Source organism: Kryptolebias marmoratus, linkage group LG13 (genome assembly GCF_001649575.2).
Source record: "Kryptolebias marmoratus isolate JLee-2015 linkage group LG13, ASM164957v2, whole genome shotgun sequence".
Lineage (NCBI taxonomy): Eukaryota > Metazoa > Chordata > Actinopteri > Cyprinodontiformes > Rivulidae > Kryptolebias > Kryptolebias marmoratus.
The window spans coordinates 6,376,988-6,398,309 of NC_051442.1; the positions used below are offsets into that span (position 1 = coordinate 6,376,988).

The 21,322-nt window shown below is 38.7% G+C and overlaps 1 protein-coding gene across 9 annotated transcripts in view; it reads right to left on the reverse strand.

The window, feature by feature from the left end:
- rapgef6 (Rap guanine nucleotide exchange factor (GEF) 6) overlaps positions 1-21,322 on the reverse strand; it is a 119,956-nt gene that overhangs the window by 19,352 nt on the left and 79,282 nt on the right. For 6 of the 9 annotated variants that reach the window (XM_017419895.3, XM_037979090.1, XM_017419902.3 and 3 more), the window contains 12 exons: positions 17,959-18,139; positions 16,419-16,555; positions 14,519-14,677; positions 12,710-12,862; positions 11,302-11,466; positions 10,222-10,329; positions 9,524-9,727; positions 7,646-7,754; positions 7,262-7,505; positions 5,754-5,765; positions 3,380-3,537; positions 164-178 (listed from right to left, as the gene is read on the reverse strand). In XM_017419895.3, the coding sequence (XP_017275384.1) occupies positions 164-178; positions 3,380-3,537; positions 5,754-5,765; positions 7,262-7,505; positions 7,646-7,754; positions 9,524-9,727; positions 10,222-10,329; positions 11,302-11,466; positions 12,710-12,862; positions 14,519-14,677; positions 16,419-16,555; positions 17,959-18,139 (1,645 nt within the window). The remainder of the gene's footprint in view (positions 1-163; positions 179-3,379; positions 3,538-5,753; positions 5,766-7,261; positions 7,506-7,645; positions 7,755-9,523; positions 9,728-10,221; positions 10,330-11,301; positions 11,467-12,709; positions 12,863-14,518; positions 14,678-16,418; positions 16,556-17,958; positions 18,140-21,322) is intronic. The other 3 variants (XM_037979086.1, XM_037979087.1, XM_037979089.1) reach the window with 3 other exon arrangements.

A 21,322-nucleotide genomic window follows, 5' to 3' on the forward strand; every position in this document is an offset into this window, starting at 1 on the left:
CACTACAAAAGACAGCATCAAATGAAGTATAAACACAGTTCAAAGCCCCACAAAGAACGTGGAAAACAGATGTAATGTAAAAAAAAAACACAGATGGGAAAAACATGATAGAAGGGACATTTGGGGACAATCAAACAGTGGCACTGGAGATAAATATACTTACAATACAGTCCCAAAGCTTGGCAAGCAGAGAAGAAAAAGAATAAAAAAGAAGAACATTGTAATTACACATGGGAAAAAGTTTGACAGCAGCAGAAAGAGATTCAGAGGCTGGAAACAAGACGACAAAAGAAAAGAGAAGGAAAAACCAGCAGAGTTTCTTCTGCGGCGGTCCTCTGCTGATGGGAAACCAAAAAGGCAAAACTATGACTCAACATCTCAACACTGGAACATGTGTTTAAAATCACAAAGCACAAGACGAGAAGGAAAAACAAGACAGGCACAAAAACACAGAGCAGACGGAGAATCCGATAGAAAGACTTCACACGAAGCAGAGCCGCTTTGCAAAAGCGAAGCAAGACATCCAGCAAGAAAACTCCTGCAGTCTTCATTCAAAGCAAAGAATCCGTAACATTCGTGCTTTAATTCTCAAATGATTCCAGCTTGTGATGTTTGAAGGAGAGATTTATGAGCAACATTAGTTGTGCCACAGGTTAGAGAAAGTATTGCTGTGTAAAATACTAATTCCATCAGAACTTTTGACTTTTTTATTGATTACCTGGATCTTCATCAAGTCTAATAAATGCTAAAAATACAAAATAGGAGCCAGGAATCTCATATTTGGCATCTGTTGACCTTTAGTTCAACAAAAAATCTCCTCATTCTGTAAAACACGTTTTTTTTTCTTCTGACTGACCACTGTAAAACGACAAACACACTGCTCTATAAAATTAACACCATCTGCAGTAAAATAAAGTTGGGATTTCCCACCAATGACTAATTACAGTCAAACCAGAAGTGGTCCTGAAAAACAGAACAACTCTGCAGATTCTTAAACAGGCAAAGAATAGACACCCAGAAGTTAAAGACACACATGATACGGATGCTTACTCTGCAGAGTTTGGATAAAAGGTTCGTCTGCGCCTCAGATTTGTACCTTAATGTAATTACAGGCAGGGATTTTTTAAGGGTAGGTAATAGAAGCTCTGCAGAGCATCTGGAAAAAATGGGTTTTGTTTCAGCGGGGTGCTCTTTGCTTCACTTTTAAACCTAAAAGGAGGTGAGGAGACTAAGGGGAACTACAACAAACAGCGTTTGTGTGTTTCCAGAGGTATCACGCCGCCACATGTGATGTATAGGTTTACATACCATACATCCACAGACAGCAGGAGAGTGTGTTTGCATCTGTCTTGCAGATAAATGGCTTGTGGAATAAATCAGGACCATATTCACTTTTTCCGCTTTCTCTTTCTTGCTCTCTCCTCTGTCGGTCTTTCTGTCTACGCACACATAAATAACACAGACTCTTCCCTGCGAGTTTAAATAATTAAGGGTTCAGAAACCCCTCTGACAGGGGAAGATTAAAAACATCCTGAAATGGCCCAGGAGGTTAATTCTTGTCAAACAGAAGCAATTCAGCAATAGATCTGTGATACTTCAAAAGGACAGACCACAAGAAATATGAATGGGTCTGGTTTTGTCTGTGCGCCGACCAAGGCCAGCAGCCTTCATTGGCTTGATTTGTATGAATGAAGAAGTTTATTTGACAAGAAAAGTGGATATTTTAAAGAATCTGCTTCAATTTCAAGGGGAAAGAAAGATAAGAGGAAAGAACCTTTAATATTGCTTTTCACAGAGCTGCTTTTGCCGTAATGCTCAAGGATGACAGCTTGTTTGCGCAGCGTCTTTGAGTGCTTGCTGAACATTGTAGTCCTTCAATTTATAAATGGTTTCACCGTTCAGCGAGGCTGAGGTGTTGGGTCGAGTGTGACGAACAGCTTCAGAAGAGAAGCCCTCGACTGTGACCGAGACACCTGAAAAGCTCTGTGATGGTCAGGGTTCCCAAACAGCCAGAGTAATGAAAGTTTGGCTTCGTGCTGATTCAATCCTGTGGGTAAAGTTCGATTTTCTCAGAGTCGCAATCACTCAAAGTACAGTGAAGTGTAACACAAATTTAATATCAAGATCTTCTTTAAGTAACTGATTCTTTCAGTTCCATTATTACCAAGATTTACAAAGAAGCAAATTTTGACATTAGAGTTCAGGACTACACAGAAGAATTTGCATCTCAGCCAAGGTAAACATTGATGTGCAAATCCAGACAGAGTCTGTTCTCTTTAGTATGTCTCAGAAATCCTCTAAACTGTTCCTGACAAACAGATTCTCAGTAACGAGAACAAAACACACACTGACTGAGAGACTGAGGATCGTTGAGCTAAAAATGTAATAATCTACTTTGATGTTTTCTCCTATTAAAGCAAAAGCGTTTTGTTGTTTTTTTGCTAAACTCCATCATATTATGTCTGCTCATTTATTTTTTCACACAGTCAGGTTGCAATTTTAACATAGAAAAAAAAATCTTTTAATTTACGGTAGTCCATTTATATTTTTAAATTAAAAACAGCCTAAGGTGTTTCATAAAAACCAGCTTCAACATTTTTTGCATATCTATTCTATGTTCTTGTGTTTCTTATTTATTTACTTTAGGCGTTTCAGCATAGTAGCTGAAACAACACAATAAAAAAATGGGCTTAGATATCATACAAATACACCCGCAAGACTTAAATTCAACAGAAATGTAATTCTAATCTGATCTACTCTACTGGTAGGGATTTTACATCAGCCTGCTCCATAATGCTTTCACATATTTCTTAATGTTCTTTCCTGACTTGACTTTGTCAACTGTGCATCCCAAATCCATATCTTATACTTTCTCTGGGCAGATTTTGAGTTGGTCCTGTATTCACTTGTGTAACTGTGTGTTGCATAAGAAAATGGAAGATCTAAACACATTAAGACAAACCATAAATGATAGTGAAACCCAAGGCCCCTTAATGCACCAATTTGTTCCTCTATTGATTGGTTTCTGTGACAATTAGGACAATGGCAGACATAAAAGAGACCATCAAACTTAATTCTGTCTTCCAAATCCATTTGATCAAACAAATGGTTAAATAAAGGTTTTCTTGTCTTGTTGCTTTTACGATCTGTTAAAGATTTTATATTGGTATTCAGTTTCACAAACTATAAGCAAACTTTTCAAATAAATGTCAGTGTTTTGAATAATTAAACAACCGATAATTGTTTAAGACCAATTTAAAAATGTCTTCATATACTGTCATTTTACTGGAAGGGGAAACTCTTAAACAATACACATAAATTAGCATCCACAGATTTGACACATCCCATAGATTTGACTGTTTTAGGATTCACTTCTTACCAGCAGGATTGGAGAAGTCGAGGACACTCGCTGCCGGCTGCAGCAGGTCGGGGCTGCTCGATGAGAGGTTCCCGGGGATGGGCATGATCGCCACGCTGTGACGACACTGCTTGGTACCCACGATGCTGTCGTCCTGAGACTGACCCATGCCGCCATCACTGGGGAGGGAATCAGAAGGTGAAAATCAGAGATAAGGAGGAGGAGATGAAGAAAGGCATTAAAATTAGGTTTTTAAACACAGAGAGAATATTAAAAGCATCTCTAGATTTTTTGATCTTTTGTTATGAGTTTTAGGTGAAAGGACAGCTGCACCTTGAGAGCATAATAAACCCTCAACTCATAACAGCGAGCAAAAGAGATAAAATCAAAATCCTGCACAGTGACAACACAAAATGTCAATAACACCTATAGTATTCTTTTTCTTTTATTATGCATCAGTGATCCTGCTGAGGTTTATCCACGAGGGGTTTGCAGGAATGGCAGACGCCGATAAGATGCTTTTATGGACAGAAACACATGTTTACCAAACACATCCAGACACACACAAGACAATGACAAAAAGCTAGCACATTGGAAAGTCATACATCATTTAGATTTTTTGATCTTTACTGATCTTTGTGCAGGAATAAACCAACTTAAGCATTTAGGGCACACTGAGGTTCTCTTCAGTCTGCCTGGATCTGTACATATGAGAAGCAAATCAGAACCTCTCTGAGAGAAAACCCACCAGCAGATTAGGTATTTCTCATGTCCAACCTCAATTTATAAGTAGGAATTAAGAGGTTTGATAACACTTTCATACAAAGCTGTGTTCAGTGATACTTAAAGGTGAATTTACAGAGCTATGAACAATTAGCAAATTAAACATGGCTGGAATACAATCCTGTACATATAGATTTTCATAAGTTGTAACGCCATCTGGCAACGTTCACTCTGAGTTAACTTCCTTTTGTTTATGTACTCATTGCATCTATCCTCAGGCTATGTTTCTGCACAGTATACACAGAAATACAGGACTTACAATAACACAGCTACAATCAGGCTGCAGCGAAAGCCCTGTATTCTCTGAGTTACAAGGTGAAAGGTGTTCCACCCACGATGGAACAAAGATGAAAAAAAAAGGCACAAGTGACCGAAGATCAGGCTAGAAGAGGGAAGGAATAAGGTAACAAAATGTTCGTAAACATGATGGATAAAGCAGGAGAAAAAGGCAATAAGCAAGCAGGAAATGGGACACATGAGGACAGCAACAGCTCAACGACTACACTGAAGCACTCTTAGAGACATGAAAGTCAAAACAGAGACCCAACAACAGCTAAAGGTGAGAAATATGAGACGTACAGACAGAAAGCTTTCAGACCCGTTTCACAGCATTTAGACTTCAGTTGCTCCTTGAAACAAATGTTCACTCAGCAATATATCTATATTTATTTCCCTTTGCCTGAATTCGGGCATGAACCAGCCATCATCCCCACAGCATGATACTACCATCACCATGTTTGACTATAAGGGATAACCAGGAATGAGGTGATGCTCAGTAACTGGCTTACACAGACACTCCCAACACTCAGGTGTTTTACCTTCAGTAAGATCAGAGGAGTTAGTTTATTGTGACCTAAGATCTGTTTAACCTTTCCCAGCTTTATAGTAAGACAAACAGCTTCAGTGTGTCCCCCTCCATCATAAAGATCTGATTAGTGGAGCTCTGCTTTGATGGATTCCTGACCGACTCTTCATCTGTGATTCCTCAGGTTGGCTGCACAGCCCAATCTGTGCAGCGGTAATTTCCAAGCATCCTTCTCTAGATCTACGCCTGGACACAAACCTATTCGCCTATTTTCAGAAGTAAACAGACCACTTTTTCTTATTCATAAAGAGGTTTTCTCTCTGCCACACCTTCAGCTGTAAGGTTATGTTTATAACAGGTGTGTGTGTGACAATAGCAGAACAGGGGAAGTGGCTTCTAGCTTGGCGAGAAATAATTTAAAAAACATGAAATAAAATGAGAAGCCTGGGTCTGAAAACTTTCAATCATGACTGCAAACCTATAGTTAAAGCCATGATTACGAGAATCAGTATCCAATATTCTAAATATTTTGGTATGAACTACATAATAGTATCTGTTAAATGAATGTAAAGTGAACCGATAGAATTAATAAAAAGGTAAAACTGAACATTATAAACACCTAAACCTTGTGAAAAATCAAGTTTTCAATACATTTATATGAACCAACAAATGTAATCCTCTCGACATGTTTGGTAAGTGAAGGTTAGTGTTGTAGGTGTGTCTGTTTGACAACCTGCTGCTTGCAGGTCTGCATATGAACACAAAATCTTATGGTTGGCGGATGGTGAATTACACAAGAGATCTTACCCAAAAAGGCCCCTGAAGCAGCAGAGACAGGCAGAAGAGAGACAACATTTAAACACGTGAAAAAGGTAAAAAGTCAAATAATAGTAATAAAAGAAAAAAACAAACAGAAAGAGCTCTGCTGAAAAGTTCCAGCAATGCAGGAGCAGCAGTGGGACGAAGCCTTCTTCTTCTTCTTCTTCACGTTGAACTGATGCGAACAAACATCTGTGCTGACAGAATATTTAGCCCACAAGTTTCTGACACAACGATAAGCTTGCTGAAATTAATATGCAAAAAAATGTTGAGTACATTTTCAAAATGATAGCAACATGAAACGTCTGAAAGCACCAAAAAAAATACAGATTATTTTCTTTTCTTTGCCTTATTTCTAACACTGAGTGTGGGCTAAAAAAACAGAACCACACTTCGGTCCAGTCTGTATCTTCTGAATGCTCACAAACACTAAACTGCATTGCATCTGTTCCTCCACTCACATCACAATCTAGTAAAATCTAGTGAAAGCCCGGATCACCCGCCTCACTTATATTCTCATCACCAGTCCCTTTAATCAGCCATTTCCCCCCTTTGAATAAGAGTTTTCTTTAAATAAAAGAGGAATGAAAATCCTTATTTGGGTGATAAATAGATGGCAGCGCAGAACCTTTGAAAGCTGTGCACTCGCCCGGATCAAACAGCTGTGTGATGGTGCGTTATGAGACGGGGCACGTTCAGTTTTCATGCAAACTGTGTGGTTTGATGCACTCGATCGACGCCGGGCTGGAAGCGAGAGGACATACATGACGGCGTGTGAGCGAGACGCACTGAATGAGTTGGCTCTTTAATTAACAGAGTGAGAACAGCGTCTGCTCTCTTTCAAGCGCTGACACACTGTGGAGGTAAATGAGGCCTGGAGAGGAATGAAATGATGAAATGAAATCAAATCTGTGTCACCGCGTTACGGGTGGAATATTGAATGTGAGCCTCATCTGCACAATTGCTCCAGACGCTGCTTCAATGGCTGATTATGGAAGACGATAACAATGGGTATATGATGATTATGATTCCTTTTACATTTCTGTAATTCACCTTGAAACGATCTAAATTACAACAGAAGTGCTAAATTTAATCATGAATTTAAAAAAAAAGATCTGTGCTCTGTTAGAACAGGGAGATTTGAAGCCATTATTTCTCATTAAATGCAGGTGAGTGTTATAGCTACAGTAATTTACTCATACAAAATGAAAGGAGAAGACAAAATGTACCTGTTTTTTGCTCAATCAGACAATATTTCTGCTCATTTTGCCATCTTTTTAATTTTCTTTTAAACAAACCCTGCCACTTAGTTATCAGACACAGTTCAAGAACCATCTGAACTAATGATTCTTACAAAGTTCTTACAGGCATTTTAAAACTACTCAAATGTCAGATTATTTTTATGACTTCAAGAACATTTTGTGTTACCAGATGATTTTTTTTTTCTGGTCATTCAGAAAGATTTGCATTCTCCTACTCTCCACACGTGCACTTACCTGAATGGTTTAGGTGGCAGTATGCTGAAGCGTGTCTTTTCCAGCATCTTCCTGATCTTGTTTCGTCCTCCCGACACAGTGTTGGCCTTCATTTTGCGGGTGCTTTTATGGTCTGTAGGAAACTCCATGTCCCCGGGGAGGTCGGGGATGGAGAAGCGGTTGCTTTTCTTCTCCTGAATCTTGGGGATGTGAGGACCACCGTTCTTCTTTTCATGCTTGATTCGACTGAGGAGCTCTTTGAACACTTAGATGGATGGAAGAAGAGAGGCTGGTTAGTCTCCCAAAATGTAGTTCTTATCACATTTTCAGTATGGTTGGGAAAATGTTTTTATTTGCAACACCTTGTACAATTAGCACTTTGAAACAATATGCAACTTTTCTCACCAAATATGTTGGTTTTCACAGTGATGGAGAGGTGTGTGTTATTTCCTAAGATGTCCACAGCTTTGGAGAAGGAGATGTTCTCAAAGTTTTGACCGTTGACCTCCATGATCTGAGACAAAACAGACAAAATAAATCAACTTCAGCTGCAGCAGATCAAATTCAAAAGTGCAGCAGACTCTAATTTGTCTGGCATTTATAACATCCACCATTTTTTATTTTAGATCAAACATCTGTGTTTGATTCAAATTTAAAGCATGGGGAATTGTCTGTTAGTTATTCTTAACCTTCTTGACCAAAGATCAGCTAAACAGTTCACTATATACAAAGTTCACTAAGTTCTTCAAATACTCTACAAATAGCACAAAGAGGAAGTGTGCAGTTCAGAAGTAGCTGGTAATTCATGTAACCTTTAAAAGAGATTATTCAGTTTAGTTTTTAAAAGGTTTAATTAAAAATCCAGAGGAAGATATGCACCAGGATAATAGTTGATGTCAGCAAATAACCCACAGAGAGAAAATGAGGACAAAAGTGTGCGTCAAGGCTAAAGAGACTATAACAATCCATTTAACGTCTTCCTCACAGCAACACATTCAACACAAGGCTGAAACTGGCTAAAGAAGAAAAAAGAAATATGTAATCTTTATGCAGTTTTTCTAAATAGCCAGTCTTGTTATAACTGGCCTAGAAAAATGGACGACATCCAACATACTCACTTTAGCTACCAATACAAGAGAACAACTTTTTCTTCTTGGTCATTTTAAAGAACAATTCTACTTTCACTGCCATGACAGTAGGTCACAAGTCAAACGTGAACAACAGGAGTCACTCTGACCTCATCGTAAGCTTTGCTCTTCTAAAGTTCATCAGCAGATTACTCAAACTAAAGCAGCTGTGTCCTGCCAGTCTGCTGTGTTATGGCTAAGAAAGAACCTTGACACACAATAAGTCGGAATATAAACACACAGATGAATAAGTCAAACATCACAACTGTTCTATTCTGTTTCATCAATCAAGCTTTTATCAAATGTTTTTTTAGGCTTTGAACAATTTAGTTTCAACGGCCTCCTTAATCAGATTTTAGGTAAATGGCTTTTTATTGGTAATAAGACGAGCTAAAGCATCAAACTGCAGCTGAGATAATGAATGAAACTTAAAGCCTCTAAAGAACTTCAGTTTACTTTGTGCAACTGCTTGCTTTCACTTCACCATTTATGGGTGTGTTGATCCACTGTAAGTCTGCACATATATGGAAAAAATTCTTTTGTGCTCTAAAACTGTAGTTTACTCACACTGTCACATGAGATGCAGCACAACCTGCTGACCTTGCAACTACTCAGATCGCACGACTGCGCAACCAAAAAACACCACAAAAAGGTAAAAGAACTACACTCCTGTTGGAAATTTTAGCATAAACCAAGATTTTAAATATATATATATATATTTGATACCAAAGAGACAGAAAAATGGGCAGAAATATAAGGTGACAAATAGCAAGGGGTCAGGACTTAAATTAGCCCCCAAAGTGACAAAATCTCTCAGCCTCTGAACATCTACACAACACCCCGAAGATACAAAGGTTTCTGCACTGTTGTGTGACTTTTGTCCTGCTGTTGGCAATCTGATACGTATAATTTTATGTCTTATGACATCTATTGTATGACATAAATACCCTACTAAATTTTTTTTTTTTTAAAATTTACCAAAGATGTCTGATGGCTCCCCTTTCATCTGCCTAATTAGGGAATAATTCACACCTAAACTATTTCCTAAAATGGCAATGAAGCAAAACGTGAGTATACTGTTCCAACAATCACCAGAATACGTGAAAATGCAGTATTACTTTGTTTTACCAAATGATGTGGAATCACATACTCTCACCTGATCACCCCGTTTGAGTCCGGCCTCTGCAGCTTTGCTTCCTTCATCCACCGACTCAACAAAGATGCCGAATCCTCTCTCACTGCCACCTTTTATGCTGAAGTAGAGCGGAGACTCCCTGGACGCCTTCTGCAGAGTGATCTGTCTCCACTTCGCCTTAGCCGCACATGCAATGTTCAGCAGCCTCAGATGGCCCTTCATTTTCTAACAAGGAGAGAACATTTTGAACTGGAGGAGACCTGAATTTGAAGCTGATTTTATGTCTCTTAAAGACAAACAAAACTAAAAAAAACTTTGAAATTAATCATTTATTGTTATTGACAAAAATTCAAGAACTGTTGGATCTCAGCTATGAGTCTGAGAAAACAGATTGCAAGTCTGAAGGGTTTTATGCTGCCTCACAGTTTAAACTAGTTTCAATACAGCAATAAAACTTCACTTGCTAGAAATACGATGAAAAAGGTTTTTGAAATCGATAAAAACTAAATTACTTATTAGAAATGGCTTTGTCTGAAAACAAAACCCTTGCTCTGGCCTTGAGATAAAGGCGAAAAACATAAAATGAGATCACATCGTCACAGAAAAGGACAAAGACAAAACAGACACTAGAAGAAGTAAATAAAATCAGGACTTCAAAAAAAATAAAAACAGACTGAAAACTACAACAATAAAGATAAGATTTTAATATTTGATCTTACTGTGGCTTCAAGATGTTTCTCAAAGTCCTCCAGGAAGTGCGTCATGGCCGGGTCACCCTCAAAGTCATTGAAGTGGTTGTTGACCCACAGCAGCACTATTCTTGTCACCTGTGAGAAACATCGACAGCTTCATATAGGGGAGCGACTTTTTAGTGTACGACCGGCCTTGAGAAGAAAGTCTTTAAGATGTCTGGCAGAGTATTTATAGAGCTGGGTGAAAAGCCTGTTTCGAACTGCAGAGCATCTAGTAGTTATTTAGGGACATTGTAGAATGATAAATGCTTTGAAACATGACTGCTCTGAGTCAAAGTACCAAGTTAACACATTACCAATAATGCTTTTTCAGCTATATCTAATTGGTAAGTCGAATCAAAGCTACAAATCGATCTTTCTTTATTTTTAATACAATGAAAAGGTAGTAAATTAGAACAAACAGAAGAAAGTCCATCTGATGACCTAAAGCAGAGTTTAAAACTCAGTTTCTGACTTCATTTTTGTCTCAAATCATCACAAGAAAAAAAAATGTTTTCACATTTTATTACTTCCTCCTTGTTTTCTCCATACATAATTCAATCCTGTTTAGGGTGGGGGCTAAAGATTATGAGCCTGAATGACAACTACATAAAGACTATTGACAATGCAGGAATAATCTCAGGTTAAAGCTGTTATGGACGGTGGGAGCGTCAGGCATGAACGGATTGCTGCTTGGCTCAAGGACAGCTGAGCTCGCTGTACGCGTATTGATCTGCAGGTGGCAACACATAAATTTCCATAGATGAAAACAAAAAAAAGAGCTGATAGAAGCATAAGGACCACCACTTAAAGAAAAAACACAAGCAGTATAACAGGATGGATGAAAAGACGTTTTCGCTAATACACCTTTCTACATAAAAAGGTGATAAAATCTACCTAAAAGCTGAGCTGCCTGAGTTTTCACACTTTCTGGTGGTGCCACATAAAGACAGATGGCTTCACATGTGCCTTCTTTTAACCAAACTTAAATCTACCCCTTATTACAGCCTTTCTAGTGTGTATAAGAAGCAAAGAACAGCTCAGATGTAACCACACACACACACTGACCGTGTCCCGGTGGCTGTCCATCTGGAACCACTCCAGCAGTTTCCTCCCAACATCCATGGGGCTCGACAGGAAGGTCCTGTAGGTCAGCAGGAAGTCCTCGATGTAGGTGGGGTCCACCACCGACGGCTCTTCTACCAGGTGCATGATCAGACGCTCAGGGGTTCCCTACATTTAAAATAAACACACATTCATTAAGTACAAGTGAGAAAAACATACAGTAGGTAAAGCACACTCATAGAAACACATGCAGGATGGCAAAAATCCCACAAGGATGCAATCTACACACAAGAAATTCACTCCAAGGTCAGGCACTATTTTACACAGACCGTGTGACCATTAATCATAAAAGTGACAAGAAGAAGATATAAAAAAGTACAGTTACTGAACTGAGCTTTCAGACGGCAAATATTAAAACACAAAGACTCACAGATGAAAAAATATAGGGTTTTAGAAACGTCACTGCCACACACTTGTTTAAAAACAAAACATGTACGATATTTCTAACTGATTTCTTGATCTCAACATGGAGTGAGAGTTTTATTCAGAAGCAGGAGCTAAAAAAATGATCGGCGACGCAATAACAGCTCCCATTTCGGCAACTGCGTTAATGTCACCGGAACAGAAGTGTCTGCTGAAAAACGATTCATTTGACAGGGAACAGAAACCAGGAGGCCATCCACTTTTGTCTGACACAAAAAGAACAAAGTCCAAAAGAGAGAAGAGGAAACGCTAACACTTGTGAATTGACTCTTCTCCACTGGATGTGTTTTAAAGCCAACAGCTTTCCTCTGAGCCGCAGCAAAGAGAATCATTCAGGCCCATTATCCGATCGATACCTGGCTGCCCTCTGCAGCTTTAGGGAGAGGATCAAAAGGCTTCGGAAGGCAGGGCTATCCGGCGTACAAGAAAATGCTCCAGCAAACAATATACTGCTAGTGGTGCTTCATAACGATCAACAAAGAAGATCGAGCAGCTGCACTGAGATTTTCTTTCTTTTTTTTTTTTTTTTTTGGCCAGGGATTGTTAGGGCTATTCGAAAAACAAAAAAAATCAACACATGGTGGAGAATATTGGCCTGAAGTAATTAAACAAGTGAATTTTTCATGTAAAAGGTTAAGGTGAGCTGGGGGTTAAATTAAACACATTAACTTGACATTAAGCCTGCTAAGCAGTTTTTTTTATTTTTCTGACTGGGAAATGTTTTTAAGCAAAATTAAACCGGTTTAATTTAACCTTGTTCTTCAACATTTGACATACTGGATTTTCTATCCTCATTCAAACACTTTTTACTGATACAAATTATGTCTATTAAGTATATAAAGGTTCAAAAGAAGGTCAGATGTGAAGAAGACTCCTTGTAGCTTTGAAAAATCAAACCTTTCACTTGAAACGCTCAAAACTCCCAAACCTTGATGACAATGTGTCCCTTCCTGGTGCCGCTGCGATCGAGCTCGCGGTGCTCCTTCACCATCACGATCTCCCCCTCCTCCTCCACCTTGTGCATGTTCTTCTCCACATGATTGAGGATGCGCCAGTAGTCCTCCTGGGCGATGCAGACGAACTGGTCGAGGACGACATGGGGACAGCGGGTGAACTTGTAGTAGAGCAGAATGCTGCTCTGCACCACATTTGGATACTCAAACAACAGCACTGAAGAAGCATGAGAGCGGGCAAACAGAGGCATGAGAAGGAAGAAGGAACGGTGAAAAAAAAAAAAAAAACCCAACAGCGCTAATCTCTCACTGCAATGAAGCTGACAAAATAAGACTCAACTGAAGAAAAACTGGGGGTCGAAAATCATCTTAGCTAGCAATTTTACAGAAGCATCTCTTAACGGAGTAACTTATCGAGCTTCTCATTATACTCTACTGAACAGAAAGTGCAAAGACATGACTCTCTGACCCGCTGCGCTTCTCTAAACTAAAGAATCAGTTTCTGCATTTGCCTTCTGCAACTTCCTGTCTATCTGTGGAAAGGAAATGATGTGTGCAGTAAAGGAACTGGGCAGTGGGGACAGAAAGGCTCCAAGTAAACAGTTCCTTTAATTTTCACAACTTGGCTGCATATCAAGATTGAGCTGGGGGGTCCTACAACACCAAATACATTTATTTTTATTTATTTTTTTAGTTATTGAAATAAAAAAGTAAGAATTGGAAGAGGAATCATTTCATAGCAGCAGATATGGACTCTATCTAAAAAAGCAAAGAAATAGAAACAACACTTTTGCTGCGAGACAGATTGTTCTTTTTATAATTAAATAAAGCAGGCCTAAAAAGAAAACAGGCTCGTCACTGTCAGGGAACTGACAAAAATACTTTATAGGAACAGATTATTTTTGCTTTCACAAGTGAGAAGCGTCAGTCTTCAAGCTCTTTCTTTAGTTAACAAAAAGAAATTGTAACACAAAGCCTTTTTTCCAAAATAAAGAAAAGAAACAATTTGAATAATGTCTGAACTTGTGCAAAAATGTTCTTCATATATCTTGGTATATATATATATATACACAATATTTTACATTCATGCAAGATTTATCAGTAATTCAAATAAGATACATCACTTTTCTATCATCATATTATTCTTCCAAAATAAAATTCTGTAAAACATAACGCTCTGCATGTTTATGCTTTCCCAGTCAATGTATCAGAGTTTACCTGCTCTGGATGTGTAGTGGTGATGATATTATTATAAGAAAAACACAGTTTTTAAACTTTACTGAATATCTGGCATCAGCTGTTTGTCAGAGGAGAAGCCACAAAATTACTTTGAGTTTAAATTCTCTTAAAGTTAGAATTTCTTTGAGCAGTTTACTACAAAAATATATAATGTTGTATAAATAAAAAGTCATATATTCAGTAAAAGCTTAAAGTGGTGCTTTTGATCAGTTTTATTTTGTTCATTTGGCTTAGACAATGGTAAAAAGAAACTTTGTGAAGCCGTCAGTTAACTTAAACCAAACCAGGAAAGCGTAAAAAACAACTTTTTTCTCTGAACTGCTGATCAGCATCACTGTTTGTCTGTTCCCAACACCTCTGCAGTTCAGACTTGTTTAAGGTTGAAAGTGATATGCTTTTGGTCCCAGGGCAGACTCAGTCCAATTACAGGCGCAAAATGCTACAGGAAATCACGGTCGCGGCAAATTTCTAACATTATGACACTTTCAGTTGTTGCTGTTATCCAGAGAACGACACACCGGGGTGAAAGGGCAACAACTGCTTACCTGGCAGTCATCCCCTTTGGTGCAAACTTCTCCATTCATGTACTGCTTCTCCAGCGAGGGCGAGATCCCAAAACTGTTGCCCATACAAAGGGTCTCGACTCTCCCTTCAGAGTAGCTGATCTCAATCGCTCCATTCAGGATCACATACCAGTGGTCCAGCTGCAGACAGACGACCAAAGAAAACTGAATTATTTCCCAGTGTAAACCGTTTTATACTGCTACACAAGGAAGTCTGCTCAAACATAATACTAAGTGACACGCAGTATATTGTGATCATTATGCACATTGTGTGAGACATGAGTATATTACTGAGGAGGTATTGTGTATCTTGTGGTTGTGTTTGAAGAGAAAACGCTGGCAGATATAATATAACAAGTCATTTATTGGGTGGGAGTGAATGAAGAGGAGGGGGGGGGGGAGATTTGCCCTCGGCTCTCTCTGGAGCGAAAGCTGATATTTCCTCTTCATTGCCTTTTCATTCTCCCGCTCCTTCTCACCTAGAAAATTTCTAATTCACCTCCAAGTCCCTCTCACTTTCTCTACCTATCAGATTGTTTTTTTTGTTTTCTTTCATTCCACCTGTGGCACACCTTATTCCTCAGGGGTGATGAAATCGTAACATGTGAGGGAAAGAAAGGTAATCAACCATACACAAGCTTATTTTGTCGACAAAAGCTGCTAAAGGGCAACTGTTTTTTATAGTATATAGCCTCTGGATTTCTTAATAAATACAGAATTAGTCTGCATTATAACACATTACAAAAATAAAGAATTAAGCAGCTTTCACTCTTCCTTGTGATGGCTGTTGTTGACTCAGTCACCTTTTATTTCTTGTTTCCTTTCAGCCCCTCTCGAGCACTTTCTCCCCCCCCCTTTTTTTCCACTATCCACTATTAAGCCACTTTAGGCTCTTTATTTTTCTTTCCCTCGCACACTCATTCAGCCAAGTCGTTCTGACTTCAGAGAGGAGCCAAGAGCTTCTCTTTGACATTCAACGTGAATCCACAGAGACGTGTCGTAGCGGAGGGGAACTGCCCATCAATCGACCTGACACAGACAGCACGGAGGCACCCAGATGCATGTGATGCATACTTCCTACTCATATATATATTTATTTGTGTGCACGCGCTGTGGATGTGTGCGTTTCCGTCTTCCTGGGCTTAGAGGTGGCCAATTCATTGCCATTTATCGCCTTGTCGGTTCTAATGCTGCTGTGTGGACGCAAACAGCCAGGACAGAGCTCTCGTTTCTCAGGCATGTAACTTAATTAATTAGTCGTGTAGCAGCTTGAGTGATTGACGGGGCTTTCACTGCAGCGGCTCGGCACATACTTAGTGTGTGTGTGTGTGTGTCTATAAGCTTTGGATAGACTGGAAGATGGGAAGATGGGGAGGGTGTGAGCATTTGTGACCAAAGAAGCAAACGTCAACAAATCTTTACTAGCTCTTCTAAACTGTAACTTTCTTGTTTTTGTTGTTTATCAGACACATATTGAATTCGACAAACCTTAAAACAGACACACACACACACACAAATGCAAAAAAGTATAGGACTCATTTCCTGTTTTGGATAATAAAAGGAGATGTTTTAATTGCGATTATGGTAATAGCCTAATTATGATTCAGCAGGACAGATAATAGATTTTATATCAGATTGAATAAACATTAATTTAAATCAGCACAAATGTGTTAATGAAGCAGATATAATGACATGCTTTGCATATAATAATTACTTTGTTAGTGATAAATCTGAGGAGTAGATGCAGAAAAAGTGAATTTGAAACATTTCGCTCATGAACCAGCACTGTTTGCGTTTGATTTTGCTTTTGTCCGTTCTGTGTTTTTTCTTCGGAAGGTAATAGTTACACACTTCTGTTTGCAGACTGTTAGTCTATTCATACCTCCTGTTTGTCATGCAGGATGACTGTGCCAGCTTGCTCCACAACCTCGAACATCATGACGCTGCATAAGTCTCTCCGCACAGACATGGTCATGTTGGCGAAAGCAGGAAGCTGGTGCATGAACTCCAGCAGTTGTTCTGTTTGGTTAAGAAGAAAATAAACAAAACAAAACGGAAAACAAAAATTAATCAAAATGAAAAGGAGTGTTTATTTACACTAAGATGTGTACCTAAGACAACATGTCTCGAGTGTGTGGGGTAACCCACCCAGTCTTTGTTTTTCTTTTCTAACAACATTTCAAAATGTAAGAATTTAAAAGCGTTCCCTTCTGTAAAGTTACCTGCATGCTCAAACAAAGGATCAGAGCTTTAAGAAACGTAATCACTTGTTTTATTTTATATATGACTCTTGGTGATGTATCTTAATTATTACAGCACTGCTAGGAAACTTTTCAAATTGTCTCTTCCCTACAGATCTGTTCTCTGTCTCCTCCGCTCTGCAGCTGAGAACAGTGACCCTGATCTAATCTGCTCACCATCCTGTTAGGCTCAGTTGTTTCCTCTTATTCTCGCCGGCGTTATCAGCTCATTCTCTTACTCTTTTCATATCTAAAACACACTGGAGCTTGGTCTTGTGAACAGTTTGAAATAACCCTTTTCTGTCCGATGCTTACAGCTATAGAAAGTGTCTTTATTAAAAATGAACACTCTGCTAAAATAAGCAGGAAAAACAAAAAATTAGATGGGTTTTTGATGCAAAAATGACATTTAACTGTTGCGAGGCACTACTCTGGCACTACTCTTTATGAATTATATGGTTGCAATCAGTAAACAAATATTTTCATGATTGTGCGAAACCATCTGTTAGAAAACGGATGACTGAATCCCCACGTTTCCCAGCCTACATGCAGGGAACTGATCAACTTTTCCATCTGATGTGCTCCTAACACGGAAACCACTTTGAATAAAAGACACATTTTAATCAAAGCTGTTTCTACAAATTCATCAAGGAAAAAGACTTTTATAGAGCCTCTGAGCGAGATAAACAGACTGACCCAAAAAGAAAAATGCATAGAAAATCAGTGCGCTGTTGTAAATCATTGTCTAACTTGTGGGAGATGCATTTCTTCTTCTGCTGTCTGATACCAGGAAGGCTGCGAAAAGGCCAGACCCCCCACCCCTAGTGGGCACAGCAGGCCAGGCCTTTACAACCCCTCTGAGCTCTCTGATGCGGTCACCTTCTTCCCCAGGACCCCACTGGGTCCCGCTAATGAGGTCGTTTCTCTGATTGCCTGCTCAAAAATCCACATTAGAAGGGCACTGCTGTTTAGACACCAATGCAGGTGGTCTTCATGGGAGGAGGGGGGGGGGGCTGATGTGATGATATGAATGACTGATAGTTTAAAAATGGCAACACAGAGTGATTGGAGTGTGAGCCACATGAATCCACTTTTAATTATAGTTCAGGTAATTTCACACTTTTTACTAGAAGTGTTAGCTTTTCTTATAAGTTTAAAAACTGAAAAAGCGTAACGACAGACCGATGTCGTCATCGTTGCGGTCGGCCGGATCTTTTTCCAGACACTCTCGGACCAGGTCTCGACCCAGAAGAGTGTCCGAAGCTCTCTCCAGGTCCTCATCTTCCTCCTCTTCTTCCTCGCTGTCAACTGCTGTCTCTGGAAGTCCAGACAGGTCCACGTCACCCAACTCACTCTCTGTGGCCTGCAAAAAAAAAATATTGATTGTTTTCTAACATAATCAAATAGCATGATATTTAATTTTCTTCTCTACCAAATCTAAAAAGTCTGTTTCGCAAAGATTTTTGATTGATTTGAAATTACTCAATAATAACAAACTTGCTCAAGCTCTACTTTCATCAATAAACAGCGCTGACTTATTAGTTCAGATTAATGCTTCGCATAAAAACACTGATCTCAAGTCCTGCAGGATAGAAAATAAAACATCTAATTTTAAATTAAAGATTTTTTGAAGAGTACCTCTAAAAATACAATCAAATTTGCTAAGTTTTGTGCAATTACTGGACATGCAGAGATACAAAATAGCAGCAAAAAAGTGGTAATATTCAAAGTAATTGTCTTTTGAATTTTATCTACAATTGGAACAAATGATAAACAGTACAAAGTGGGATGAGTTTCATTAATTATGTTGTGCCTTTAAAAAGTTAGATTTATTTCATCCATCCATTTCTTCATGAGGGTCTTCACTGATTCATTCTCCAGAATCAGCATCAAGAACGTCTTCAAATGAGCAGTTGTATTTGGACCTTAAACTAAACCCCCAACCCACAAATAGAAGCCTGCAGCTAAATATTCAAATCCAGCTGTGACAACTCATACTCCCTGAGCAAGGAGACAGATTGGCAGAGTTTAGGGCTCTAAAGAGGCACCAGGGCTGTCAGCAGGTCTGGTGGGAATTGAACCATCAACCTGGAGGTGAAAGGAGGAGCTCTCCTGTGGTACTGCCAGGACTGCAGGCCATCTGGTGCCGTTTTGTCCTTAGAACAAAAAAAAATTGCAAATGGAGCCCGATTTTACTGCCATCTCCAGCTGTTGCAGTAAGAAATTTTTATTACTTTATTAATTTAGATGAAAAATAATTGACTTCTTTCGAAGTTTCCATTCCTATGGAACAATAGGAAAAACAGCGTACTGCATCTAGGGTTTAATATCAAAGAGATTACCAGGAGCCACAGGTGCCAGTTTAAAGGACATATTGAGATTTGATAGTCTCATTAGTAGAACCAATGTGTGTCCATAGTTTGCTGTGATTGTTATCAAGCAGAAAAATCACATGTCAGCAGAAAGATATATAGATGTCAGTATGTAAAGAATGATGACTAGTTTCATTCAAAATACTCTTTAACCTTACTTCAGAGTTTGAAAAGGAACTGAGTTGCTCTTATCATCGAATTGCTCGTCCTATTTAAAAAGAGCATCTTACTTTTATCATTGTAAAGCACTGTGCAAAAGTTTTAAACCACACCTAATTTGTTTTTACTTTGCTTCCAATGAGCTAGAGCTTTTTTTCTTTTTTGAGAACCTCTCCAGGTGCTCTGACGGTCTTTCAAAGTTTTCTTTTTGGGGGAAAAAATATTCCCCAAGAGCACTTTTATAAGATTACAGAAGAGTCTGGCTCCTATGATGCAGAATACAAAGAAATTTAAGATCACTTTTGACTTTTGAACAATACTCGTACTTGAACATCATCATATTTTTCTTTTCTTTTTTATGTTCATCGTATGCCTGATAGGAGACCAAGATCACAGAGATATAATTTATAATCTGGCACAGTCACATCTTGTATCCTTTTGAAACCATATGGGTAAGCAAACTTAAATGTAAGTGTAGAAGTAAGAGACTTTAAAACTTGGTGCTAATCTGGATAACCTTTTTTTCTAATTTTGCAAAATAGGTCAGAAATGTTAGGGGATGTAATATTCTTGTTAGTCTTAACTTCGACAGCTGTCTTCGTTTTTTTTAGCGTCAACTTTCTTTCATCTAACCATTTCCAGTCACTTCCCTGATCGTTTATTGTGAAACATCCAACAGAACGACAATAAGCTCAGCGTCTTCCCTCTGAGCCACCATAAGACAAACCTCACGTTCCAACAACGTTGTTTTAACAAAAGAATAAATCAGTAAAAGATTTGAATGATAAACCCTAGCAGCTGTAAAGGGGAACGTTAATGTCTCGGTCGGCACATTACAAGATTAGTTCTCGATCAGGTTCTTGAGTTAATAATTGGAAAATAGCTGGACAGTTCTATAAAGCTCCTCGGAAGCAAGGTGATCAAGCCCACCGTCCATTCTCGTTCTCAGGCAGAGGCACACTCCCGTGTTCATAAATTAGGCTGGACAAGCTATTTAGACAACTTCTAAAACAAACCAGCTGCTCAGCCGTTCCTGTTCCCTGAGCACTGGATGTAATTAATTTGGCTTAATAGATGTGAAAAGACAAGCCAGAAGAAACATGGTCAAAAATAAAATATAAATCATCGTAACACCCCTGATAAATGACCAACATAATAAATGAAAGAAAGACCTGTAGTGATTTATTGGACTTGATTTTGTGAAGCATCTCTTTAGCTTTTAACTGCAGTGATAAATTAAAGTTTTTTTTTATTATCTCCAGACAGATTAATAATTGGCAACATACAAAATTGTCTTGCTGTGGTAAATAAGTAAAAATGTACATAAAACATATGCATTTCTTTTGCTTCATGAGAGATTTTTCAGTTCTTGGAGATTTTGTTTTAAGAATTTATCTTGTCATCAGTGTGAAGAAATGTGAAAAAGGGCATTTTTATTAGCCTTGCTAACTATGAACACTATTTTGACAGTTAATCCTTTTTTTCCCCTTCAAGGCTCAAAGTCAAGGTTTTTTCTTTTTGCATGACCTTAACATTTTGGGAGATAACAGCACTTATAAAACAAAACCAACGTGCTATATTCTCATTCTCTTTTCCCTTTCTCGTTGTCATTGACATATCCTTTGCTGCTACTGAGAGTTCAGTTCATTTAGCATGTAGGATTTCCCATTTCAATCCTAAACCGCAGGTAGCACAGCAAGTTTTAGCCAAGCGGATATGTTTCAGAGATGAAGGCCATCAGATCTATAGGAACCATTGTGTTTTAAGGGCAGTGGAAGGAGAACGGAGAAGTGATAAATGTTAGAGGATTGGACAAAAGGATCCGAATGCAAAGCAGCCAAGAGCTAAAAGGAAAAAAATGGAGGATCATCGTGAAGAAGGTAAGAAAAAGTCGAGAAGTTTTTGAAATTGGAGAAAAACAAGCAGCTGAGTGATCAGGTGAATGAGTGGGCGGTGAGAAATATGAATGCACGGTATAAACTCTGAACAAAAACAGTCTGTTGCGTTGACAGCTG